Source organism: Suncus etruscus, chromosome 13 (genome assembly GCF_024139225.1).
Source record: "Suncus etruscus isolate mSunEtr1 chromosome 13, mSunEtr1.pri.cur, whole genome shotgun sequence".
NCBI classification, from domain to species: domain Eukaryota; kingdom Metazoa; phylum Chordata; class Mammalia; order Eulipotyphla; family Soricidae; genus Suncus; species Suncus etruscus.
This window is the reverse complement of record NC_064860.1, coordinates 39,094,807-39,122,103: the sequence shown is the minus strand read 5'-3', so window position 1 is coordinate 39,122,103 and position 27,297 is coordinate 39,094,807. Positions and strand designations below refer to the sequence as shown.

Genomic DNA, 27,297 nt, shown 5'->3' with positions numbered 1-27,297 from the left:
CTACAAGTTTGGAAGCAGAAACAGTGATCATGAAATCACATCTGATGAGAAGCCAACAAAATAATGACCATTAAAGCTGATTATTGGAATGAGATTAGATCCATATACCCAGTGATGAACATAATCCTAACTAGGTTTTCTACCTTAAGGTGTTAACTTAATGATAGCCTAAAACAAGCAATAATTATGTCATTAAAATATGGCTTCACTTTTACCTTTCATTAAAAATTTTTTACCTCAGCAGATGTGCATTCAAGGTATAAATAAATATGCGTGTTGTTAGGAATATTTTTTGAAATGTTTACTCCAAAGGAAGATCAGTAAATCCTGGTAATAGTAGTCAATGTATTGTGTTTGAGGATACATGTGTATATATACATATATATGCCATGTTTTCTTTGTACAGACCTTCATCAATGGTTTACTTAGATTGTTTTTTGTATCTTGATTCTTGTAAATAATACTTCTATGAATGTGAGCTCTTCTCCATTTAGAAGTTTCTTTTTATTACTGATCCAGTATTTTCACTGGTAAATTGTAATTTCACATTTTCCATTTCCCTTCTGTTTCTGTCTCAGAAAGATAATTTCTGTTTTGGTAATATTTATTTTTCTTTTTTGCCTGGTATTTTTGCTGCACCTAGTACTCATTTTACTCAAGACACTCATGAGTCTCTTCTAGTAGAACTTCTGAACCATATGTGGTGCCAGGGATTGAACCCTGGTCAGCCACATGCAAGACAAGTGTTTTACCTGCTTTACTATCTCTCCAGCCCCAGGATTTATGTTTCTAAGTTTTGTTTGTTTGTTTAATTTCTTCATGGTTCATCACTAATCATCAGGGAGATGCAAATCAAAACAACAATGAGGTACCACCTCACACCACAGACACTGGCACACATCACAAAGAACAAGAACTATCAGTGCTGTTGGGGATGTGTAAAGAAAGGAACTCTCAATCACTGCTAGTGGGAATGCTGTCTCGTCCAGCCTTTCTGGAAAACAATATGGAGATTCCTTAAAAAACTTGAAATTGAGCTGCAATACAAAAATGCCTTCTGCACACCTATATTCATTGCAGTGCTATTTACAATAGCCAGAATCTGGAAACAACCCAGGTGCCTGACAACAGATGAATGACTAAACAAACTGTGGTAAATATACACAATGAAATATGATGCACCTGTCAGAAAAATGAAGACATGAAATTTTTCTATACATGGATGAACATGGAAGCTATTATGCTGAGTGAAATAAGTCAGAGGGAGACAGATAGATCCAGAATAGTCTCACTCATCTATGGGTTTTAAGAAATATAAAAGACATTATTGTAATTATATACAGAGAAAATAGAGATGAGTGATGGAAGATCCTGGCTCATTATATGAAGCTTACCACAAAGACTGCTGAGTTCAGTTAGAGAAATAACTACACTGATAACTACCGTGACAATGGTAGTAAGTGAGAGAAGAACGCCTGTCTTGAATACAGGCAAGGGGTGGGGGAGGAGGGAGATGAGGGACATTGGTGGTGGGAACATTGTACTGGTGAAGGGAGATTTTTTTTTTCTTTATAGCTAAAACCCAACTGCAAACATGTTTCTAATCATGGTGCTTAAATAAAGATATTTAAAACAAAATTTTTCTTCGTGGGTGTTGTTTGTTGATATAGAATTGTCCATAGTTCTTGTATGCTTTGAATTTCTGTAGTATCTGTTGTACTGTTTCCTTTTTGTTTACTATTTTGATGATTTCCTTTTTGATCTGTCTTAGGATTTGTCAATTTACTTGCTTTTTTAATAATAATAATTACTATTGTTTTGATTTTTGTTCTACCCCTGGCAGCAATCAGGGGTTACTCTTGGCTCTGTGCTCAGAAATTGCTCATGGCATACTCGGGGGACCATAAGGGTTGCCGGGAATAGAACCTGGTCTGTCCTGGGTTGGTTGTGTGCAAGGAGAGCACCCTACCTTTGTGCTATTCAGCACCTTTATTTTCTTTTTAAAGAACCAAGTCTTAGTTTGGCTAATCTTTTCTATTGTTTTTCTATAATCTTTAATTTTTTGTACTCTAATTTCTTTTCTTTTACTAACTTTGGGTTAGTTTGTTCTTTTTATAAAGACTCCTTAAGGAATAAAGCTAGATTGCTCATTTTGAATTTTACTTACTAATGTAGATTTTTATTGCTAGAGAGAGATCTTTGAACTTCTATTGTATCTCCTAAATTCTGCAATGCTTCACTTTTACTTTGTCTTAAGAAACTTTATCTATATTTGATATTTGTTTGCTGTGTCACTTATTCAGGAAAGGATGGCTTATTTTCTAAGTAATTATCAGTTTTCCATTTTTCTTGTTGTTGATTTCTAGTTTCATGCTATTGTGGTCAGAGAAGATGATTTCAATCTTCTTGAATTTTCTAAGACTTATCTGATGGCCTAACAGTTAGTCTGGCCGAGAAAATGTCCTATGTGTGGTTGAGAAGAATGTGTATGATGCTATAGTTGAACAAAATGTTCTTTATGTGTCGATTACATCCATTTTGTATATAGTATTGTTCAAACCCATTATTTCCATATTGATTTTCTGTCTGGATGATCTATCCATTGTTGAGACACATAGTATTAATAGAATACCCACTCAGAGAATAAATTTGAAATATTTTAGAGACTGAATAGGGCATGGCTCATATTTAAAAATATCAAACTATAATGATCTCCCCTGTTTGATATTCGAATAGTCTGGCTAGAGTCCAGGTATAACTCTATGACTATGACCAGATATGACTATGCTATACCATGTAGTAACCTCTATCTCTATATGGCTATTTCAATTAAGATAAAAAAAAATTACAGGTCAGGCACTATAGAGGTCAATTACTTGCCTTGCATATGGCTGATCCTGATTCAATCCCTAACTCCCAAACATTCCAGGAGTGACTCTTGAGCATAGAACGATATATAATTCCTGAATACCAGTCAGTGGTTGTGGGCCCTAAAATCAAATTAAATAAAAAAAAATTAATTTCTTAGTCACATTGGCCACATTTCAGATCTTTACCAGTCAAACTTTCTAGTGGTTTCCTCATGTTTTGGACAGCAGAAATACAAAACATTTTCAGAAATTTTTATTAGAAATTCTATTTATGGGGCCAGAGCAGTGATGTAAGCAATAGGGCGTTTGCCTTGCATATGCTGACCTGGGATGGACCATGGTTTGATTCCCTGGTGACCCATATGGTTCCCCCAAGCCAGGAGTGATTTCTGAGCGCATAGCCAGGAGTAACCCCTGAGCATTACTGGGTGTGGCCCCAAAACCAAACCCCCCCAAAAAATAAAAAAATAAAATTCTATTTACAAGTTTGTATAAAAAAAGCAATTTATTGTCTAAATCAGTGGATGTGAATGACCGCAGAAAGTTGCAGATTATGATTAAGGTGCTTGTTCAAATGTAAAAAAATGAATTAAAAAACTTATTCTATTTGTAGTAAATTCAGAAATTTATTCAAAGCCTGGTTCTAAAATTTATTCTACACAGTTAGTTGATTTGAACACAGAAGCAGCTTGCTGAATGGTAGTATCAGGATAATGGAAAGATACTGGATTAGAATTCTCACGACCTGATTTTATACACTGGATCTTCTTTGATCATAGCTGAGAAACTTATGCTAACCAGTTGGCCTCCCTGTGTCTTGCTTTTCTCAAAACAAGCACTTGGCTATCATTAAATATTATTTGAAGTTGTTATGTGAGAAACCTCTAAGATCCATCCTGATTTAGTAGTTTTCCCTTTAATTAAACATGTAAGTAAAAATAGGATTTTATACATAGAATTGACTATCTTAAACCCATCTCCTATCTGTCTAAACACACACTAAGTCCTCTGAGAATTAAATTCTCTCATTCCCTCAGTATTTTCCCTAGTGCCCTCTTTCTTGAGGCTAGGAGAAAACCTACTTCCAACACCCATCAGCTGACTTTTCCTTTTAGGAACACAACCTCTCAACCTTCAGAGACAACTGAGAAGGGTGAATTTTTTAGGAAATCAAAAACATGCAAAAAATCTTATCTAGATAGATAGAGATTTGTATATAGATGGCTATAATCTCTTTGGCTCTCTATATCTGTATCTAGCTAGCTAACCCTTCTATGGAAGTCTGTCAGATCTGGTATTAGTACTGACAGATAAGCCTGCTTTTGAGTTTTTTTTCATTCTTGTTGGGCCACATGTCTTTTTGCTCATTTTTGTTTTTGGTCTTAGAATATGCAGAAGATGTTTGGCTTATGGATGTGTCCCTTTGAGTGAGAGCTGTGTGGCGTGGGTGATCAGCAGCTGTAAAGGAGCTGCCTGGAGTCCAGGCCTCACTCTGGCTTCAGCAGACCTGCTCCCTTGGGAGAAAAGGCCTCCTCTTGTTTGTTATCAACTCTGAGTTTTTTCCTGAGTTGTAATTTTTCTGAAAAAATAAATAGTCTGAAACTATACTTCTCAAGCTTAGTCTTGGACCCAAAAGTGTATTCTGTTATTGTTGTTTTTGGAAAGTTTATGAAAATGTCTGTTTGGAGGAGTTTATTTCAGTTGGGAATATATATGTCAGCAGTTTACATTTCCCAAACAGATTTTTTTTTTTGTAGTTTTTGGGTCACACCCGGCAGTGCTCAGGGGTTATTCCTGGCTCCAGGCTCAGAAATTGCTCCTGGCAGGCACGGGGACCATATGGGGTGCCGGGATTCGAACCGATGACCTCCTGCATGAAAGGCAAACACCTTACCTCCATGCTATCTCTCCGGCCCCCAGATTTTATTTTTTGCCCAAATAACCTTTTAAAGTACGTAGGCTTCAGTGAGAAATTCATGACATGCATTAATTTTCTCTTCTCTTTTCTCCCTCTGCTTTGTTTTCTCCTCTGTTTCTGAGAATGTGTAGAACATGTAGAAAAAGTTCTAGACATACTTAGGATTACCCCAAAATCCTAACAGGCTTTATTGTGGCCTTCATTCAGTTTTTGAAAGAGTACACTGTTGTAAGATTTTCCAGTTAAATCGCACTTATTATCTTTATCTTTATAGTTCTTCAATCTAGATAATTGGAATCACCAATATGAACCAGTTTCACTAGGTGACTTGATTCATGAAGTAACTAACTCAGTTTCTCAAGCTGCCAAGCAAGAGGCATCAGACCTATGGAAATGTCATTCCCAGGTTCTCCATATTTCTGTCACAGTTCTTATTTTGTCAATGAGATCCCATGTATCTTTGTTTTGAGGTCATTAAATGTTTCATGTTCAACAGTTCTTTTGAACTCCTGTCTTGCTCTTTGGTTAACTTCTTTCTCTTCCCCTCCTACTTTGTGCTTTTCTCTTTATTTTTGTTTTTGTTGTTGTTTTTGGTTTTTGGGTCACACCTGGCAACACTTAGAAGTTACACCTGGCTCTATGCTCATAAATATCTTCTGCAGGCTTGGGACCATATGAGATGCCGGGATTAGAACCACCACCTGTCCTGTTTTGGCTATGTACAAGGCAAATGCCCTACCGCTGTGCTATCTCTTGGTTCTCTCTTTATTATTTTTAAGAACAGGATGGTGGCTGGCAGCAACAATGAGGTCTGTTTTTATTTTGTACCATATAAATTATGGTACATAAAATTATGGAGGGTGCAGGAGTAAAAAGAATTATACTTCTTTTTTTTTGTTTGTTTTGTTTTGTTTTTGGGCCACACCCTGTGATGCTCAGGGGCTACTCCTGGCTATGTGCTCAGAAGTCACTCCTGGCTTGGGGGACCATATGGGATGCTGGGGATCAAACTCAAATCTGTCCTGGGTCAGCTGCGTGCAAGGCAAATGCTTTATTGCTGTGTTATTGTCTGACCCCTAGCCAAATAATTCTCAAGAATTATTAAGAGGATTCTGGTCGAATTTCCTCAAAACCAACAGCTTCAGAGCCACTCTGCTTAGTTAACAAAGAGTCTTCTAGCTCTTTTTGGTCTGCTTCTTCGAACTCTTCACTGCTACCTACCTGCTTTATCATGTTCTAGCCCTCTAGCTCCTTTCTTGGGGCAGGGAAGGAACAAGTGTCAGCAATTCCCTCAAGGAGCTAGGGAAATGAGCATGTTGTGAACAAGCAAGTTCTCTGAAACCCTATAATTAAGAATTTCTGCAGTGTTCTGTATAAATACATTACTTTGTTGGGTAATATAAATTAAAATTAAAACAAGTGTCTGGAAGAATTAGAGGAAACCAGAAATTTGGGTGTTTCAGAATTGGTTTGCAAAGTTGTGAATAAATTTCTCCTGATTCTTTTCCTCATTGTATTCCACACTGTTCAGCATTGAACTTCCCTCAGTGTATTCTCACTGTTCAGCATTGTCCTCATTCCAACATTATTTGTGAAGTACCCGTTGGGTGCAGATGTGCTCATGAAAATATGAAGAGCCTAGTATTGTGATAAGGGCAATAGCTTTGGAATCAGCTCAAATCTGAGTTTCATTCCAGATTGCAGTTATGAGACCTTGGGCAAGTTACTTAACCTCTGAAACTCAATTTTCTCACTTGTTAATGGAGCTAATAATTCCAACACATAGAGTTTTTTTTTTTTTTTAAGATTATAAGAATACCTAATGTAAAGGACTCTGTGTAGTTGCAGACTACTCTCCTAGCCATCCTCATATAATTTGCGGGTCTTCTTCACTTCACTTTGATAATATCAAGATCCTTTGTTTTCATTAGATTGTCTCCAAAAAACTCACTTTCAACAACAGGACATTGTTTTAACTTGTCAGGAAAGAACTTTTTTTCTTGTATAAAAGTTTTATATATACATACATACATACATATGTCATGACTACAGAAAGTGACTTTTCTGTTAAAAAATATTCAAACCCAAATATTCTCTTCTAGTATACATAATTGAGACAAAAGACCTTTTTTTTTTTTTCAAGGTAATCAGATCTCATCTTGCCAACACTGGGCAGTTCTAAAGAGTCTTATTTCTCTCATTCTCCTATTATTTTGTGCCTTTCTTTTCTAATTCTACTTGTAAGTAATTTCTTTACTTAATTAAAGAATGCAATTTGCAAAGTTATTAAGTTTTAGGCATATAATATTTCAACACCAATCCTACCAGCAGTGTTAACTCCTGCTACCCATGTTTTCATACTCCATCATCCCCACCCCACCACCTACCACATTGACAGGCACATAACAAAGCTCAGTGGTTGCAGCTTAGACCTCATGTTTTCAGCATTGTTGCATCTGTGTTCAGAGTCATAGCTATATAACTCTCCTATATCACAAGTATAACTGATGCCCAGGCCAGTGTTCCCCCTTAGTTCCCTTTCTTATCTTCTTTCTTCCTGCCTTAATTTTTTTCCTCCTCTGTTCTTCTTTTCACTAAGCTCTGGGACACTTATGCCTAGTTCTCTAGGCATAACCCCTCCCTTTACTATATTACATAGGAAAGAATTTTTTTTTTTTTTTTGGTTTTTGGGCCACACCCGTTTGACGCTCAGGGGTTACTCCTGGCTGTGCGCTCAGAAATCGCCCCTGGCTTGGGGGACCATATGGGACGCCAGGGGATCGAACTGCGGTCCGTCCTACGCTAGCGCTTGTAAGGCAGACACCTTACCTTTAGCGCCACCTTCCCGGCCCCAGGAAAGAATTTTTGAAAAGCTTCTTCAGTGTTGGACTAGAAGTGACATAAGATAGAGGTGGAGGGGCAAGAACTTCGTACATCAAAATCATTAGATTTTAACTTTATTATAAACATGTAACCTCAATAGCAGCAACAATATATAGATAGTATTTTTAGGATTTTCTTTTAATCCTATTTAGAAAACATCCACTTTTCCAGATCATTGGAGGAATCTAAGAGGTGCTCCAGTATCAAAGATATAAGTTAAAAGAAGGGAATAAAAATCCATTGGCTATAGTCTCAGCTCTGAATCTTAGTATCTGACTCCAGTCATAGGTCAGGTTTGGAGGGGTGATACTATATGGAGCAGCTATGGCTCTTTGATTTTTTGAGTAGTTGTGGAAAAAACTTAACGACCAAAATAAGCTTGGAGAAGGGAGAGGTTTAGGCAATCCCAGGCGCTTTCTAGCATAGAACTGAACCTGGAACTTCAGTCCCTTACATCTGGGACTGCTGGATGTAGAAAGGCTGCAGACCAAATCCTATACCACTTCGTTCTGTAAAGCACAACTTTGGGGAGTGGTATGGGCAACACATCCCTTGGTTAGGTAACTTAACCATTTTACTGAATGGTGACCATCTCTTTGAATGAATTTCACTGGTTTGGAAGAGTTAACATTTTAAACACATGCTAGCCTTCTGGAAATAAACTATTAATATTGCCACATGTGCATGATTCAGTAAAGTGTAGCCACCATTTAGATCAAAGATTCTTATTTGGCTTACTTCTCTCTTTTTAGAGAAATAAAAAATTACTCAGCACCTCTTTGAAAACACAACTTCTTTTGTTTTTGCCCCTTTGACCACACCCAGTGCTGCTCTGGACTGACTTCTGGCTCTGTGCTCGGGGATCTTTCATGGTTGAACTTGGGGGATCATACACAGTGCTAGGATTGAATCCAAGTTGGTTGCATGCCCAGAAGGTGCTTTACATTCTTTATATCCTCCCAACCACCCAATTTTACCTTCTTTAAGTGAACAAAGAGAAAAGCACACACACCCAAATTATATCCAACTTTTTAGGATTCATTACTTACTGGACTCCCCTAAATGAGGGATTTGACATGTGTTTAGACATAGGACAGCACTGTCTACAAGTCTGTGCTTGTGATGAGGCATGGCATACCACGTGGCCAGGGTCATGAACTTCCTGCTAGCCAGTGGGGAAGATATTGACATCTTGTCTGGCATCTGTATTGCCATGCTAGAGCTCTGGCTCTGCTTGCAGATCTCAGTCTTTGTGGAGTCAGGACACCCAACTGGTAATTGTTGAGCACTGGGCAAGACTAGAAGTTTTCTTTTTAGGGGGTGGAATCCATACCTGGTGGAGATCAGGGCTTACTCTTGGCTCTGTTCAGGGCAGTCCTGGTGGGGCTCAGAGGCTCATATGAGGTATCTAGGTTGAACCCAGGTCAGTTTTGTGCAAGGCAACTGCCCTATCCACTGTGCTATCTCTCCAGCCCCAAAACTGATGATCTGGCCAAAACAAAACCCCTTCCTAGCTCAAGGATTATCTCAGAAAAGCCCTCTTTACAGTAATAAATGACAGTAATTTGGTCATTTGGTCCAAATGACCTTCAGCAGTACAAATGGTTCATTTGCTCTTCAGCAGTACAACCAAGTCAGCATTCCGTTTGCTGCCTGTGTGTATAATGGAAGCAGGGGGCAAAGAGACAAAACCAGACCAGCTGGCTGCCATGGGGACTTCCCCTTTATTCTCACCAGATTTGTTTTCTCACCACAGTGTTACAGAGCATGTCAACGTCTCTTTGAGTGATTCCAGTGGCTTATGGGACTACAGCCCTTGTGTGACGTATCATGTTGCATGAGATCATGACAACGTGGAGAGGAAGGAAACCCGAGGTCACCCTGGCTTGTCTCCTCTTAACCACAGCAGGCTGCTTTGCGGACCTAAGTGAGTGATTCCCCCACCTCCATCCTCACCCCTCCAACCCATTCCCCAGCAGGCATCCCTTGTTGAAGAGCACTCTACCTCTTGTTAAATGGAAACATTCAACATGCCACAGGAGCCCTTTAAATTGACCATCCTCTTCCAGGATTTCACAGAACACCTCCTTCCCACTGGCCTCTAGGGACCCACTCAGGAACACAAGAAGAGAAATGATCACAACATTATAGTGGTTGCATTTTGATATCTTCAAATATATACTGGCAGAGGAGGGGGGAGGGGTAATTGCTTTTTATAAGCACTTATGAGTTAAGATAATGGCTGGCACTTTGCATGCATTGTTGGTAAGATTCCTAACAACCCTGTAAAACAAGTATTATGAGCCCCATTTTACTGATAAAAGGCTGAGATTTAAAAAGGCCAGTCACATGACTTAGAACCCTGTCCAGGGATTCAAGTTCAGACCCCTCCTACTCCAGAACCTCACTCTTGTCTCTCCACCACCCTGTATTCCCACCTGCTTTCTGGGAACAAGAACAAGTGGGGAGCTGATGGTGGCCCTTAAAAACAATGGAATTCCTCTGGGTGACCCAGGTCTAAAAGGTTGAATGGGTGCTGGGCTTTGGAATGAGTTGTATTGCTTCCTTGCCACATCCTCATCCTTCCTACAGGTGAAGTCCTGCAGGTGACTGTAGAGCCTCCATCCACTGTCCAGAAGCTGGGAGGGACCGTGCTCCTGGGCTGTGTGGTAGAGCCCCTGTCAAGGAACATCACATGGCGCCTAAACGGGAAGGAGTTGAATGGCTCGGATGATACTCTGGGTATCCTCATCACTCACGAGACCCTGGTCATCACTGCCCTCAGCAACCACACTGTGGGTCGATACCAGTGTGTGGCCAGGATGTCTGCTGGAGCTGTGGCCAGCGTGCCTGCAATGGTGACTCTAGCCAGTGAGTACTGTTTCTTTTCTCCTCTGTTGGTGCAGGCTCTCTCCCCCTCTTTCCTACCATTCACATTCTGAGTTTTTGTTTTACCATGAAAGAATCCTAAGGGCTGGAGACAGTACAGAGATTGACATTTACTTTGCCTATACCTATTCCTGGATCCAACCCCTTCCACCACATGATCCCTGAGCATCACTGGAAGTAGCTCTTGCAGGCCTATGGTGTGACTGTGTAAGTTTTGGGGGGAGAGTAGGGAGAAAAGGAACCTCCTGTTCCTCTGCTTTCTGATCCGCCCAGGGGTTCCAATCCATGGCAGAGTGGAAGGAAGGCTGCTGGCTGTATTGTTTTCCTAGGGACAGGCAGGTAACCTTGCTCTGTGCTCTTGAGAGAAAAGCAGAGAGGTCTCAGCCATCTCCCTAAAATATCCAGTCAAGCCCTTCACACTGAATAGCCATGGATGCTGGACACTCCCTAGAGTAGGCTGTGAGAGCTTAGTGATGTAAACAAAACCTGGAGCACTGTTGGATTGTCCCCTCCCCTCCAGAGTTGCTTGGAAGGAAGGAGGGGATAGGCAGAGGGAGAGGTTATCCCCTCATAACCAGAAGAGCTAAAGTCACAAGTACTCTTGTTTGTTTGTTTGTTTTGGGGCCACACTCAGTAGCACCCAGCGGTTACTCCTGGCTCTGCATTCAGAAGTCACTCCTGACAGACTCGGGGACCATATGGGATGCCAGGAATGAAACCTGGGACCGTCAGGGTTGTCTGTGTGCAAGGCAAATGCCCTACTGTTGCTGTGCTATCACTCCTACCCCATGTACTCTTTTGTACTTTTAAGTAGCAAATTAGGTTACATCACAGAAAGTTCAAAATATGGAGAAAATATAAAGAACTAGATAACAGAGAAAATGCCTCCACTGTCTTCACCCAGCCACTATCATTTTAGGATGTACTTTTCCTGAAGTCTTTCACCATAACCGCACAATTATATTGTAATAATACTATTGAAATATAGTTATTTGGAGTCAGAAAGTTGTACAGTAGGCATGGTGCTTGCTTGCATGTGGTCGACCTGGAGTTGAAAGTCTCCCGAGTCCACCAGGAATGAGCCCAGAGCTCAGGGCTATGAGTAAAGCCTGAGCTTGGCCATTGGGTATGACTCAGAAACAAATAAACAAAAAAAGTTATAAAGGGGCCAGAGAGATGGCATGGAGGTAGGGTATTTGCCTTGCATGCAGAAGAACGGTGGTTCAAATCCCGGCATCCCTATGATTCCCCAAGCCTGCCAGGAGCAATTTCTGCCAGGTGTGACCCAAAAACAAAAACAAACAAAAAAAGTAGTAAAAAATTAATATGATTACTGTCCTTTCTTCTACTTGATATGTAAGCATTTTTTCATTGTCCATAGGACCATAATTTATTTTCTTTGCTACTGAGTATACAATGTACCTCTAATTTTAAGATTAAGATGGCTAATTTTAAGATTTTACTGAAGGCTAGAAAACTGAGAGTATAGGAGGTAAGGTTCTTGTCTTGTACATGACCAACCCTGGTTCAATCACCTGACCACTGCATATGATCCCTTGAGAACTACCGAGCGTAACCTCTGAGCAGCTTTTCACATTGCTGGTAAAGACCCAAAAACCCTGAAAAAAAAAAAAAAGAGATTATGTACAAAGTATATTAGTCTTATGGTATGAATTGCCTGATGTTTTTTTCCATTTGTATCTGAAATGTATCATTTACCTTCACTCCCACTCTCCCCCCCCTTTCTAATCATGTTACCACAGTCGTTATCTGGAACAAACTTACAGTTACTAATGGTTCTAGGATATCTCCCCAGTGTGTCTGCCTTAATGTTCTGAATCCGTTTCATATTGCCGGGCAATTAGTTGGCTTCTCCTTGTTCTTTATAATAAATAAGCTGTGCTTGGAATAAAAAACGCTGTGCTGCTTTTGCAGGGTCATTCTGCTTACCTAGGAGGATTTCACCTGCAAATAGTCAGCACGTGTCTAAGACTCCAGAAAAGCTATAATCATGCATTTGGCCTAATTAGGAGCCAGGCTGAACTTTTAATTGTTTGGAGGAAGCAAGATTTAGAAAGCAGATATAGTTTGGAGTTGCAAGGTGTATCAATGTGAGAAAAGAAAATTTATAACCCCTATTTTAAAAAATATTCTTTTCTTCTGCTTGAAGGGATCTGCAGTTGGCAGTAAGGACAAAGAGCAGGGTTTGGTCACAACCCAAAGGGAGTGAGAGGAGAAGGGGCTGTGTTGAAGCCGAGTGAGTGTTGTCTAGAAGCCAAGAACTGTTGGCTTGTCATTTAGACACGAATCAGAAGTGAAATGTTTGGGCTTGACCAGAAGGACAGAGAAGTGCTGGAAATGAAGAGAGCAAGCTTGGGATGGGATGGTGCGTGCAGGGGTTGTGTCGTGGTGGAGTGGAACTGTAGTCCCCAAATTTGGAGGGGGCAGGAGTGGGATGGCGGGAAGGCAGGAAAGGCAAGAGAAGGGGGTGCTGTCTTTGGGTTAATGCCATGAGGGATTTGGCCCAGACTCAGCAGTTAGATTAAGTTTCCAAAAGCACATTCCTGAGCAGAATGGAGCCTGTGTTTTGCTGGCTGGCTGATGTACAAGGAAGGTTGAGCTGTAGAAGGGATTATGGAAGGTGCAGCCTGCATTTGGAGGCAAGGCTGGGCCATGGCATGCTGGTAAATGCATAACACCTACCCTGCCACACTTAGCGTTTAAGGTGAGGTTTGCATGTCCTCTAGCAAACTGATGTTCAGCCTACCGGGCAAGGTGTAGATGATCTGCTTTTGGAGATAACTGTGAGCTGCTGATTTGACTGAGAATTCAGGGGTGAAGGAGGTCTCTGAACAAAGGACTTTGCCTGCCCCAGATCTCTTTCACTTAATTTTGAGGGGGTGAGGAGGTTTGGACATCTCTTCTAACTTATAGCATCAGCTTCTGGTTTTTCCATAGGATGGAACCATTTGGGAAGGCTGACCATTTGACATTCTACCTCAGGTAGTCCTTCTCATTTGTATAGGTCTTTCATCTCTCTCCAGGCTCACATGCACTATGGTCCATTTTCCTCTGTCTTGATTCAGCTTTAGACTGGTTCTAATCACAGAATAGCAAGTAATTATGCCTAGTTTATTATAGCTGACAAGCAACCTGAATGCCACCACTTTCTATTCTTTATCTCAAGGAAGCAATCATTTAAATAAATGCCCATGTAATTCTTCAGTTAAATATTTTTTCTGGAGCAGAAAAAAATAACACAGTAGGTGAGTCATTTGTCTTATATGTCAGCTAACCCAGGTTTGATCCCCAGCATTTCACATGGTTCCCTGAATATGCCAAGAATGACTCCTGAATGCAGAGCCAGGAGTAACCCCTGAGCACCATAAAACAACAAATACAAACAAAAAATTTTTCTTGTTTAAAATTCATTATTTCTTCCATTATCTTTTCATCACTAGTTTTCAATTATAGTTAGAAGTCAAAAAGGCAGCCAAAAGGTAGCCATTCTGTATCAGAGAATTTCAGTACTAGCTAAAGTAAAATCTTACACTGATGTATTTGAGTTGAGACAGGATTTGTAACTCTTCTTTGAGGCCTGTAGCACTGGCATCAGGACTGTACTTCAGAATTGTTTGCTTTCTGGTTTTAGAGAGCAGAGAAGAAGGTGAAGCAACTGTCTGAAGAAAAGGAAGGCAGCTGTCTCTATGACTCCTCTTTGAGGAGGGGTCAAACTTTGTCAATGAATCTTTTTTACCTTACTTTAGTTCATGAACAAAAGAAAGAGTTAAACTAGTATAGTGGAAAAATAAAACTATCTCAGAAAATATTCTGGGTCACAGTAGAGGGGTTAAGGCACTTGTTTTGATTCGTCATATCACATGATTCCCAGAGCAACCCAGGTACAACGCTAGAGGTCCCAGAGCAGCTCTAGCACATCAAACTTTCATTGAGCAGTATCAGTTGGCAGAGAATCACAATGAAGAACTCCCCTTCTGCCTCCTGATCACTGATTGGGAGATGACCCCTCCCCCAACATCTTGTGAGTGCTTTGCAGGAAACCCTGATTTCATTCCTGACACCACATGTTGCATGAAGCACTAAGCACTGACTAGGAGTAGCCCTGATTACTGCTGGTTGTGGTCCAGAAACAAAGTGTCATGGGATTCTGGATAGGTGACACAGGGTTGGAACACAAGTTTTGCAGGTTGGAGCCTCAGGTTTGATCCACAGCACACATGGTCTCTTGACACCACTGAGAGGTGCTAAGCACCACCACAGCAGCACCCCTTGAGCACTATCAGGAGTGGTTGATAAATGATGTAACTTCTGGATTTAAACTCTGTTGCTTATGGCTGACTTATATGACTTTAGTAAAAGCCACTTTGCCTTATATACAAGTCACTGAGTTTTGTACAAGTCACTTTGATTGCCACACCTATGAAATGTGCTCAGAAGTAACTATTACATTATTTGTTTTCTGAGAGCATTTGAGATTCAAGTGAGAGAATATGTGACAGTAATACTTTGAAGCATTTATAAATTCTGGGCTTATTCATTCACCCATCTAGTCAGGAAACATTGTGGAGCATCCAGTTGTAGGAAACTGTGGGTGTGTGTCCAGGCTACTCCTACTCAGCTTCCTTCTGAAAGTATTGCATGGGAAGAGAAAGAGCAGCAATCAAGCTTACAAACCCAGCCTGAGCTAATAGACAGCAGTTTGTTAGGAAGAAAGAACTAACCTGCTATCTATAAATTAGCTCCCAATATGCATATTATCACCAACATAGATACCCCCAAAGCACCTCAAGAGCCTCCCATTGTGTCACTCACTGCATTATATATTGCCAGAGTCACCCACAGAGCTACCAACTATGCTCTTGTTTGCTTTCTGATGTGTACTGGTTCAAACAAATGGGTGTTGGCTTGTGTTAGCAAACTGTTGCTTACCCTGTCCCTCATTGTGGGCAATACCAAAAAACAAAAGCCATATTTCTTCTGTTCAGCTCAGCACTTAAGTCTGATTCCCATCAGTTGTTTATTAAGTAACTGAGAGTCTGACTTAGAATAATTCTTGTTCTGTATATTAGAATAGACCATTAAGGATCTTTTATTATTCTTTTTTATTTCTAGCTTCCCTTATTTCTATTTTAGTCAGAGTTCTCCATCGAAGTAGAATTGTCTGTCTGTCTGTCTGTCTGTCTATCTATCTATCTATCTATCTATCTATCTATCTATCTATCTATCTATCTATCTATCTATCTATCTATCTCTTACCAGAGATAGAGGAGGAAGACATGATAGTAATGAGAAGAGAGGGAGGGAAAGGAGAGAAGAAGATGCAAGGAAAGAATTGTTTGAAGGGGCTGGAGAGATAGCATGGAGGTAAAGCGTTTGCCTTTCATGCAAGAGGTCATCGGTTCGAATCCCAGCGTCCCATATGGTCCCCCGTGCCTGCCAGGAGCAATTTCTGAGCATGGAGCCAGGAGTAACCCCTGAGCACTGCCGGGTGTAACCCAAAAACCACAAAAAAAAAAAAAAAAAAAAAAAAAGAATTGTTTGAAACAACTAGTTCTCGTGATTATAAAAGTTAGCACATTCAAAATCTATAGGACAAGCTAACAGGCTGGAAATTGATGAATCCCACTTGGGAAACAGTAAAACTCCTATGCTCCAGAGTTGGCAGCAGAGTTCAAAATGAGCATGTTGAGGATTGGTGTGGAGTGTTCAGACTCTCTAGTAGAGCACAGTTGGACTACTGCCTATCACTGAGGGACTTAGTCTACTGTGGAGGGGGGGGGTATTGCAGTACATAAAGTCAAGTCATACCCATGAGTTGCCAAATAAAGGTGCCAATTCATTTGAGAGGTAGCTCAGGCTATTTGTGTTTTGTTTCTGTGCCGGCCATTGAGGAACATTCAGGAATAGAGCTTACAAGAATGTGTGTGAGACCATCTACATTCAAAATTTTTTATTTATTTTTATGTTTTTAGTAACACCTAGTGGGCTTAGGGGACCACATGTAAAGGTGGGGATTGAACACAGGTTGACCACATGCAAGATAAGTACCCTACCTGCTGTATTATTTCTCTGACCCCTGTTAAGAATTGTTTGGGAGGGCACATCTGGCAACACTCGGGGGTTACTTCTGGCTCTGCGCTCAGAAATCACTCCTAGAAGGCTTGGGGGACCAACTGGGATGTCGGGGATCAAACCTGAGTCCATTCAGGATCAGCCACATGTAAGACAAATGCCCAACCACTGTGCTATCGCTTCTGCCCCCCATTCAGAACTTTTAATTGCTTCAAGTACTTTTTCTCAGATCCACAACCACTGAATCAAGCTTTCAGCATTGTGCACTTTGGCCTAAGCCAGGTATAGTTTCCGGGTCAGTGTCTTACTTCTGTAGTTAATTGAATTTCCATACTGAGAATCTCTGATGAGTTCAATTAGGTTCAGAATCTAACTAGTAAGCAATTGTTTCTTCCCTATTTCCTCATTCCATTTCCTACTCCTACATTTCTCATCTCTTCTCCTTTAGAGAAGATTCTTCTTGTGATTAAGAAAGGAAACCTTATCACTATGTACCTTAAATACATGTATTACTATGAAAGATTCGTAATTCACTTTGGTCACAATAAAAATGACTAAAAGAGAAAAAAAAAAGGTAACCTTATATCTCTGAGCAGCATCACACTCTCGGACCCTTGCATTAAACCACTGGCCTAGTTGATGTAGAATGGCCAGTGGAGCCCCAGGGCCTCTAGACTTCCACTTTGGAGTGTCCTGTCCTCCTTCAATACCCCACAAAACACCCATAGAAGAAAGGAAACCTTAGTAATAATTTCTTTTTTTTGTTTTGGTTTTTTGGGCCACACCCGTTTGATGCTCAAGGGTTACTCCTGGCTAAGCACTCAGAAATTGCCCCTGACTTGGGGGGACCTTATGGGACACCGGGGGATCAAACTGTGGTCCTTCCTTGGCTAGCGCTCACAAGGCAGACACCTTACCTCTAGTGCCACCTCGCTGGCCCCCTTAGTAATAACTTTCAATGTCGCCTTTCTATACAAGTCCAGAGACCACAAGACCAGTCTACTGGTAGACCAGTAACCCCTTCACAAAAGAATGATCCGTTTACCTTAATGGGCAAAAATAATTTTTGGTGGGTCTTTGTACAAGCCTTTTGCTTTGAGATGAAGAGGTGGCAGTAGGAAGAATTGGGAGAGGTCAAAAAACAAGATGACTTTCTGAGTTGCCCAGGAGAAAAGAAGTTGGTCTTAAGACCTGGAATACAGAGACCTGCTAGGCTGTTTGCGAGTCTACCTATGCCTGAGAGACAATTGTTTCATATGGTGTATGAAATTGGGAAAGAGGTGTCACTTTATTGCATTGTGTGTGTGTGTGTGTTTCATTTTGCCATTTGGACAAGAATTTTATGGAAATCAGATCAGTCCTAAGGGTGCTCAAAAACTAGAGTATCTAACTAAGAAATGCCTTACAACTTTAAGGCCCAAGATCTACTAACCATCTCATCTCTGTTTCCCACAGATATTTATACTAAGATTTCCCCTGATAGTTAATTGAAGTCTTCATATGACAGTGGCACAGTGGCACATATATACACAGGCAGCCAGATTAGGGAGTTCAGTATATTTTGGCAACCATCTGCTCCAAACCACAGGGTTCCAATTCTCCATTTAATAGTGATCCCTATTTGCTAAAACAAAACCTCTGCCAAGGACATGCTTAAGACTATGAATCTTCTCCTTAGCCTATGCTTTGCACACACAACCACGTACTCCGAAAGATCTTAAGTACATTAGTTAAGCTAAGAGTAAAGAGAGGCTCACACATTGTGCACTTAAGCAGCTACAGGCCATAGCTTCAGTAAGCTAGATTTTGAGGCATTCTGCACAGAGGTGAGAGAATTCATTAGCTTCAGGAAATTACTGGATCCCTTTAAGCTAAAGGCTGCAAGAATGATCCCTGTAAGGTGAAAAAAGAATCGAGAAAGAAAATAAGATTTCCCTGGCTTCCTCTGTTTTTTTGAATGTAGAAAAGTTCGGGGATATCTCCTTGACTTTCTTTTCTTGATATCTCCTAGATTTTCTACTACCTTTGAAATCTAGTAAAGTAACTCAGAATTAGAGAACAGTGAGTCTGTCCTGCAAGTGGAATAAACTGTTCATTTCTAAGATAAAAGACTATCATTTAATGGTGAGAAAAAAATGTAAGGAATTTGAGGGGAAAAAAGGCTTTATTTTATTTTTGTGGGGAGAATTATGGTTCATTTTTGAGTGATTGTACTCCACTTCTACTTACAAACATTAAAAAATTCCAGGAACCACAGAATAAAAGTCAGGCTCAAGCATGATATTTATACATCCATTTCAGCCTGCTCCTATCAGTTTTGCTCACCTCTCCCACTGCAGACACAGCCAACCCTGTCCTTTCCTCAACTCATCATATATTTCCCCATATTTAGGGAATGATGCTCCCTGTCTGATGCATATTTTTTCTACCCACTTCACTCCTCCCATATTTATCTCTTATGCAAAAATACATTTTTCCATTTTTGAGATTTCAAATATGTTCTCCTGTGAAAAATTTCTTCTTTTTCTCTCAGGTTTTCAGGTGTTAGAGATATTTTCTTCTTTCTTTTTTTTAAATTTTGGAGCCACACCTCGTGGTGCTTAGGGAAGTGTGCTAGAAGCTTTGTACTCAGGAATTACTCCTGTCAGTGCCTGGGAGACCATCTGGGATGACAGAGACTGAACCCTGGTAGACCATGTGCAAGGCAAATGCCTCATCCGTTGTACTATTTAAAACCTTGTAAGGTTTCCTCTTAACACATTTCTTTACCATTTCAGATTGGGTTTACCTACAGTCTTTCCTCTATGGTCTCTGCCTGGAGATGGAACTGTTGCCATTTATCTCAGTGACGTACAGCCTAACAAACGTGAGCCTTTGGTGAATTTATAGCAAAAAGACACCCAGATAAAAATCTTTGTAGTATAGGAAGATCAAAAAGGATAAGCAGAAGGTGAATGAATTCTGATCTATTATGGATCAGAATTTTAAGGGAAGATAAAAAGGATAAAGTAAGAACTCAGGGTATAAATAAGTTGAAGAAACAAATGGCTTCAAGAAGAGTATAGAAAAAAAATTAACAGGAGGCTGGAGAGATAGTATAAGAGTTAAAGCCTTGCATGTGTCAGCCCCAATTTGATGATGCCTTGGCATTATATGGCCCCCAGAACACATCCAGAGTGAGCTCTAAGCAGAGAGCCAGGAGTATCCACTGAGAATCCCCAGGTATGACACACACACAAATATTAAAAGAAATAAATGAGAAAAGACATTTATAAGACATTGAAATGTTTGGAGAAACCTCTGGAACTACTGGAACTTCTGAAGACAATACGACTCCATTTCCTATCAGACACTATATGGGATACTATGAGAGGTAGTGGGTGAAAGCATCAGTAGGCACTGTTACTTGTAAGCAAATGAAAGTGTATGTACAAAAAAGTATAACCAGGATTGACCCCCCAGTAATCCTCAAACAGTGCCTCTCCAACCTAGGATTCTGTCCTTAGGGACCATGCTGCAATGCTCGTCACCATTCTTCTCTGGAGGCCTTGACGTCCTTTTCTTTCGTCCCTCTTTCTGTGCTGCTGCCAGCCCCACCAAAGACTGTGCCAGGATTCTGCTTTGACTCTGATGAGCTCAGACCACCAGGATTCACATTAATTTTCCCATTGCTAAGTTTATAGTTTATATTTGGTTGATCAGAGAAATATGTGTGATGTGGGTTGCTGGCAAGTAAATCATTTTTCCTTCTCTCTTTCTTCAGCGTATTTTTCAAACCATTTCATTCTTTCATCTAGTCCAAAAGCAACTCTCCAGTTCTGCTCACCAGCCCTACTCATAGCAGCACTGAAGTCAGATAAATGAGATGGTCTACAGACATTTTCTCTGTTCATCTGGTCGCCAGACTCAGTGGAGACGTGGCTCCCATCCTTGACTTGTCTTCAAGGATTAATCACATTTCTGTTCTCTTATTATGCCTTTAAAAAATATTTTAATTGATTCAAGCCAAAAAATTCCCATCGTATTAGTTCAGTTTACAATAAATCCCTAAATAACATTGCAAGTTAGGGTCTTTTTCTTCCTTGTTTTTTTTTTTTTAACACTTTTTCCTTTCTGCCTTCTCCCAGAACAGCTTACCCCTTAACTTTGATCTTTGCTTCTCCTTACTCTTGCTCTTTATTTTTTTTCTCCATCTTCAGCTTTTCCCCAATATTCAAAGCTGGGTGCAAACCCCACCTCAATGGAAGCAACAGGAAAGAAACACAACAACTAAAGACGAATATTCTTGACATCTACAGAGAGCTATCCGCATTCCCACACATACCTCATAGAATCCTTTTATTTATTTTTAATAATATCTTTATTTAAGCACCATGATTACAAACATGTTTGTAGTTGGGTTTATTTAAATAAAAGAAAATAGGCCTTGTTTTCATCAGAAAGTGTGCTTGAGAAATTTAGTCATGTTTCATTCAGGAGGAAACTTTGGAACCAAAATTATAGTGCCATTGAACAGGCAAGGGAAAAAAAATCCCCCAAACAGCAAACATAATATTCCACTCTCCTGACCTGTGAAGGGAGAGCAGCAGGCGCCCGTGTTGGTGTTTTCTGTTAGATTGAGACTTTCAGTGATTAGACATTTCATCATCACTGTCTTGTATTTTCTGGCATCATAGGCAGTTCGCCAACTCTGCGCTAGCTGAATCTGCTACCTGGAGAGATGACCTGTAGGGTGCTGGCTGCTGACTGTTGTGATGTACTTATGTACTTGGTCTGGCTTCTGTGAAGAGATTGCCAGAGTGGTACACTGATAAAAAGGTTTAGTCACCAGCCTGTGTCCTTGACTTCTGAGAGTGGCAAATGGTGTGAGGCACCAGGTTTTCTGACCTAGATGGTGCTTGCTATTCTCCAGCTCCTCTCAGCGGAGTGAGGTGATACCTTCCCCACTGCTGTGTGAGAGTTTCTGCCTTGCCAGAGGTCACAACAGGAAGCAACACCAGGATGCTTTCCCTTCATAGAGCCCAACTCTAAGTCCATCTGCAGAACGTGAGCTATAGGCTCCAGGAAAGACAGTGCTTAGTGACTTGGCTTTCACTTTCCTCCTGTCTTTCCTGAAAGCTGTAGAGTGTCGGAAAGGACCAAGAGCTTAGCAGCTGCCATTAGGTCAAAGTCCTACTTTGCTTTGTAACATTAATTGTCTCTGCAGCAAGCCACCGCAAGGGCAAGTCGAGGCTTGGAGGCCATGTATGAGAGTCAGGCAGTAGAATTATCAGAAACTTGCCGATAGCCCTAGGCTGCTGAGCCATCCTGGCTGCAGCACTGCCAAATGAGCTGAGTGCGGTGCCCCCACGTTCGAATGGAGCCTATCCAAACCTCAACCGATGAGTGCAGGCTTGTCCTAGAGGGTGGGACAGGGCTGATTCAACATGAGAAATTTCTCACTGGAGAGAAAGGCCACTTTTTCTTAATATTCCGGAGCTTCTGGAAATGGACTGAGGGTAACTCAGTGCCTCCTGCAGCCAAAGATGCCTTTTAACCCAACACTTAGTGAGAGATTAACACAAGTGATTTGCACCCTGAGGAAGGTCTTGGAAAGACAGGATTGGCTGAAGACACTCCCTGGAAGCGATTGTTAGATTTATGGATCACAGTCTGGGGACATTTTGCTAAAATGACTGGATGTGTTCATTCTGTGAGCAGTGAAGGGGCATTAGCCTCCAATTAAGATCGGATCATTAAGTGCTGTCATTTAATCTATAGCTATATGAAGCCTTTGAGGCTACAAAGTCGTGGTTTAACGGCCAGTGTGCAGGTGTAGAACGGTTGAAAACCACGAGTATAAAGGAAGAATCAAAGCTGAAAGGTGGTGAGAAAGAAATTCAGAGGGCACTCAAGATAAAACTTGTCAATGTGTAATTTTGAGTGCAGTAGTGGTGACGGTAGTCACACCCACATACCTCTCCATGCACAGCTTTGCTGGCTTGCCCCGTGGCTGGACTACTGAGTGTGCTCTAGCCCCATGTGTCCAGGGATCCTCCAGGAGTCAGATCAGAGGATACCTCTTCCCTTCAGAAACTGAGTGCTTGAAAAACAGGAACCTGGGCAGCAAGCTTCGTCTGGAACCTGAATTATTCTTTGCTTTCTGAGAAAACGCTGTATTCTAGGACAGGTAGAGGTCAGGGAAACTCCAACACTGACTTTAAAGTGATCAGGGCCACTGTTCTGCTGAGAGTTGTAGAGTTGTAGAGACAGTAAGATGCCTGCTGGCATCTGATTAGTGTAGACAGGTTCATAAAATAGCCAAAAGAATGCAGAAGAGGGGAAATGAATGAGGGAAGGCAACAGAGGGGTTTGAGGGGAGGTAAGAGGATTAAAGTTGCAAAAACATTCCTCTAATGGATTTCTCAAACAAGGAGGCCCACAGGCAAGGGCAGGTGTCCTGTCAAATCATTTCCCCATGAAACCTGATTCTTCATTCTGCTGAGGAGGCCTGCTAAATCCATTTGTAATTTGTAATGAGGTCCTGTTCTTCATTCCTAGTGAGACACTGATCATCCCAGGGACTTGCCAAGAAATCAGTATTGCAAATAAAGCGGTTTGGATATAGGTTGCTTTCCCTCTGCATTTATATCTTCTGGTAGCTGACGAGGCTATTATTGATCATGCTGTCTCCATTCCTCTCTGCGCTCTCTTAAAAACAAAAAACAGGAAAGGGTGTGCTCTGATTTTTTTTTTCAGATCATTTATCACCTCCTTTTTCTGCCTTTGATTCTATAGTAAAACTCACCTTCTGCTTCAGCACCCAAATTAGAAGTGTTTGTCCAATGAAGCAATAGCTAGAGCTCAAGTTTAGGAGTCACAGAGAAGAGACAGGGCCAAGTCCTGCTTGGAGGCCTTTTGCTCCTTATTTGTGTTTGAAGCCAGGAAAGCTCGCCTGCCTGTCAGTCCTGGTAAGGAACTGGATACCCAGTTGGGGTGTCTTGGGTCCTGTCTGCACAGGCTGTTATGCACATGTTGGCATAAGAACAGAGCAATTGTCTGTCCACATGGTTGACCTGCACCCAGCATCTTGCCTCCCCCACTTCACAGCCTTCTGTCTCTGGCTGAGCAGTTGACAGAGGGTCCAGAAGGAGCCAAGAGGGGCTTATGGAAGCATAGTGTTTTCTTGTCTTAGGTATGTGAGGTGGGTGTATGCTCCATGCCTGAATAAGCCCTCAAATACAGCGGGGCAGCAGCCCAGGGCCTTTGAGATGGAGAAGGTTTTCTGGTGCCAAACTCCTTTCAGTTGCTCACATCTTTCTTGCAAAATGATCTGTTAGGTTTAAGTATATATATTCTTGCTTGAGGCACATTTCCTTGGAATGAGGTAAAGAAAAGGGGGGAGGAACTCAACAACTCTTCTTGGAGCAGTTTGAGATTTATTAGATCGTGGAAGAGAGTGCTTCTCTGTGACTAAAGAATTTTCCAGATGTCCCTGAGCTCACAACAGTTCACTGCTTCCTTTGTGGGAAGCCTCCTGACTTGGCAGGTACATAGTGCTCTGTGCCAGGGGAGGATTGAGGCCTTCTCATTGTTACATTCATTTTTTTTTTTTTGAGAAATAGTTTGCAGCATTTTTTTCTAGAACATACCGAGAAGGAGCAGTTCATCCTCTTTGATAATAACCCCTATGTGAAAGAAAAGGCAGAAGCTCATTTGGCTAACGGGCTGAGCCAGGATGGGGTCTCAGAAACCATGGGAATCCATTGCAAGTGCAAGGTTCCATATTAAAATACTATTAAGTGTTTCAGGATGATGCATCCCCCAAGAGCACCAAAACAAGTGCTGGCCACTTCAAATTCATTGCCATAAACCCAAGTAAACCTTGGGTTTAGCCTTCTAAACTATATGGATACAACAGAGATTTAGAGATCGTGCAAAATTCTGTGCAGTTTAGGGCTTGGAGTCAGCATCAGTATACAAAATTAATAGACTATTCACTAAGAATTTACAGTTTACTAGGGACTGCTATCTCACAAAATTAAATAATCATGAAGTAATTCTTTAGAAGAAGTAATGGGGGCAAGCGAGGTGGCGCTAGAGGTAAGGTGTCTGCCTTGCAAGCGCTAGCCAAGGAAGGACCTTGGTTCGATCCCCCGGCATCCCATATGGTCCCCCCAAGCCAGGGGCAATTTCTGAGCACTTAGCCAGGAATAACCCCTGAGCATCAAATGGGTGTGGCCCAAAAAAACAAAAAACAAAAAAACAAACAAACAAAAGAAGTAATAGAATTCTTTAGAAGGTCTTCTACCCACCCCCAAAAAGTAATCTAGGAGAAAGCTCTCCTCAACCCCTATGCATCAGTTTTTCCAGCCTGGAAAGTGAAATAGGACAAGAATGAATCAGGGAGTCTCTCATTTTAATCAAATGAGACCAGCAGCATGGATTTCTTTCTTCTGTTTAAAAAGCAAGTTATTTAGGAGCTATGATGTAGAATATCTTTCAAGATATTTCAGATAGATGGTTTTCAATGCCACACTCAACATCAGAGTGTCAGTTTCCCTCCACCAATGTCTCTAGGTCATCTCTTCCCTCCCCTCCCCACCCCTACTTTAGCTTCTGTTAGTGGATGCTCAAGGTCTGCTATCATTAACTGCTTTTAACTCCCTTACGATGTCTCTTTATGTTCCACATATGTTGAGACTGGAGAAAGAGCTCAGTGGGTTGGAATGCATTCTTGTATGCAGGAAGCCTGGATTTGATCTTCAGCAAAAGATCCCCAGAGCACAGCAGGAAATTTTCCCCAAGCATCCAGCCAGGAATAGCCCTTGAGCATTACCAGGCCTGGCCCCCAAATAAAATAAAATAAACTATACATATGAGAGAGATTTTGTCTCTCTCTTTTTGGATAATTTTACTACCATGATATCTTCTGGTAGCAGCAAACTACAAGATTTCATCTTTTCTTGTAGCACTGTTAGATATATTCCTTTGTGTACATATACCACAATTCTTTATCCACTTATTTGTTCTTGCAATTGATTGTTTCTAGCCCAATTGTGGCTATTGTGAATATGCTGTTATGAGTATAGGAACACAAATTTATTTTCAAATTAACGTTTTTGTGCTCTTGGTGTAGGGGAATTGCAGGTTAGAGCAATAGCACTGTGGGCACCTGTCAACTTTGTACTGATCAACTTGGGTTTGGTCCTTAGTAGAGTGCAGAGCCAGTAGTAAGCCCTGAGCACAGCCAGGTGTGGCCCCCAAATAAGCAAACAAACTAACAAAAAGAAGTAAAATTTCTGAGCTACATGGGAACTCAATTTTCAGGGTGTTTTTTTTTTTGGTTTGTTTGTTTGGTTTGTTTGTTTTTGGGTCACACCCGGTGGTGCTCAGTGTTATTCCTGGCTCTGGGCTCAGAAACTGTTCCTAGCAGGCTCAGGGCCCATATGGAATGCCTGGATTCAAACCACCATCTGGGGCTGGAGAGATAGCATGGAGGTAAGGCGGTTTGTTTTTCATGCAGAAGGACAGTGGTTCGAATCCTGGCATCTCATATGGTCCCCTGTGCATGCCAGGGGTGATTTCTGAGCATAGAGCCAGGAGGAACCCCTGAGCACTGCCGAGTGTGACCCCCCAAAAAACATAAAAACAAAACAAAACAACAAACCGCCATTCATCCTTTGTCGGCTGCATGCAAAGCAAATGCTCTACCACTGTGCAATTTCTCCGGACCTCAATTTTCAGTTTTATGAGAAGTGTCCAAATGTTTTCCATAGAAGCCCAAACAGATGACATCCCCACCAACTGTAGAGGAGGGTTCTTTTTGCCCCACATTTTTCACAAGTACTAGTCATTTCTCCTTTTTTTTCTTTTTCCTTTTAATGTATCCCACTCTCACTGGTTTGAAATGATATCTTATTATTTTTTTTTTTTTTTTTTTTTTTTGGTTTTTGGGCCACACCCTGTGACGCTCAGGGGTTACTCCTGGCTATGAGCTCAGAAGTTGCTCCTGGCTTCTTGGGGGACCATATGGGATGCCGGGGAATCGAACCGCGGTCCGTCCTAGGCTAGCGCAGGCAAGGCAGGCACCTTACCTCCAGCGCCACCGCCCGGCCCCGATATCTTATTATTTTGATTTACAATTCCCCAATAACTGATTTAGAGTACTTTTTCATATGCCTATTTCATATACAAATAACTAGCTTATGTTTTCTTTGACAAAAATATCTTTTTAGTTCTTCAATCCAGTTTTAGATGGAATTTTGTTTTTGTTGTTGAGTTTCATGAGTGTTTTCAAAATGTTAAATATTATATCAGTTATGTGGTGATGAATATTTGCTACCAGATCATATGGCTTTTCTGTATTCTTGTTGTCACTTCTTTCATAGAAACATGTATTTACTTGTTTAAATACAAGGATCTTGCTCTATGATTATACAGCCTACATTACCTATCGTCCAATGACCCCAGGGTAATCTCTCATGAAATGTTCTACTTTCAAAATAGATAAAAGGTTGGGCATATTTTTTGTGATAGGCCTTTGTGTTTGAGCTCATCATGCAGACCAGATTTGGCTAGGAAAATTGATTTCACGGGCAGTTTAAATGAACTTCTAATTCCCGATTTCAGATTCCACCTTCCAGTATATTAATAGTCAGTCAG

At 41.1% G+C, this 27,297-nt stretch overlaps 2 protein-coding genes across 3 annotated transcripts in view; one reads left to right on the top strand and one right to left on the bottom strand.

Annotated features, from left to right (window-relative positions):
* The window catches only part of USF3 (upstream transcription factor family member 3), an 869,396-nt gene that overhangs the window by 443,243 nt on the left and 398,856 nt on the right, over positions 1 to 27,297 (bottom strand). The window lies entirely within an intron of this gene.
* Positions 9,431 to 27,297, top strand: part of BOC (BOC cell adhesion associated, oncogene regulated) — a 39,406-nt gene continuing 21,539 nt past the window's right edge. For both annotated transcript variants that reach the window (XM_049785751.1, XM_049785750.1), the window contains exons 1-2: positions 9,431 to 9,598; positions 10,264 to 10,542. In XM_049785751.1, the coding sequence (XP_049641708.1) occupies positions 9,502 to 9,598; positions 10,264 to 10,542 (376 nt within the window). In that variant the 5' untranslated portion in view covers positions 9,431 to 9,501. The remainder of the gene's footprint in view (positions 9,599 to 10,263; positions 10,543 to 27,297) is intronic.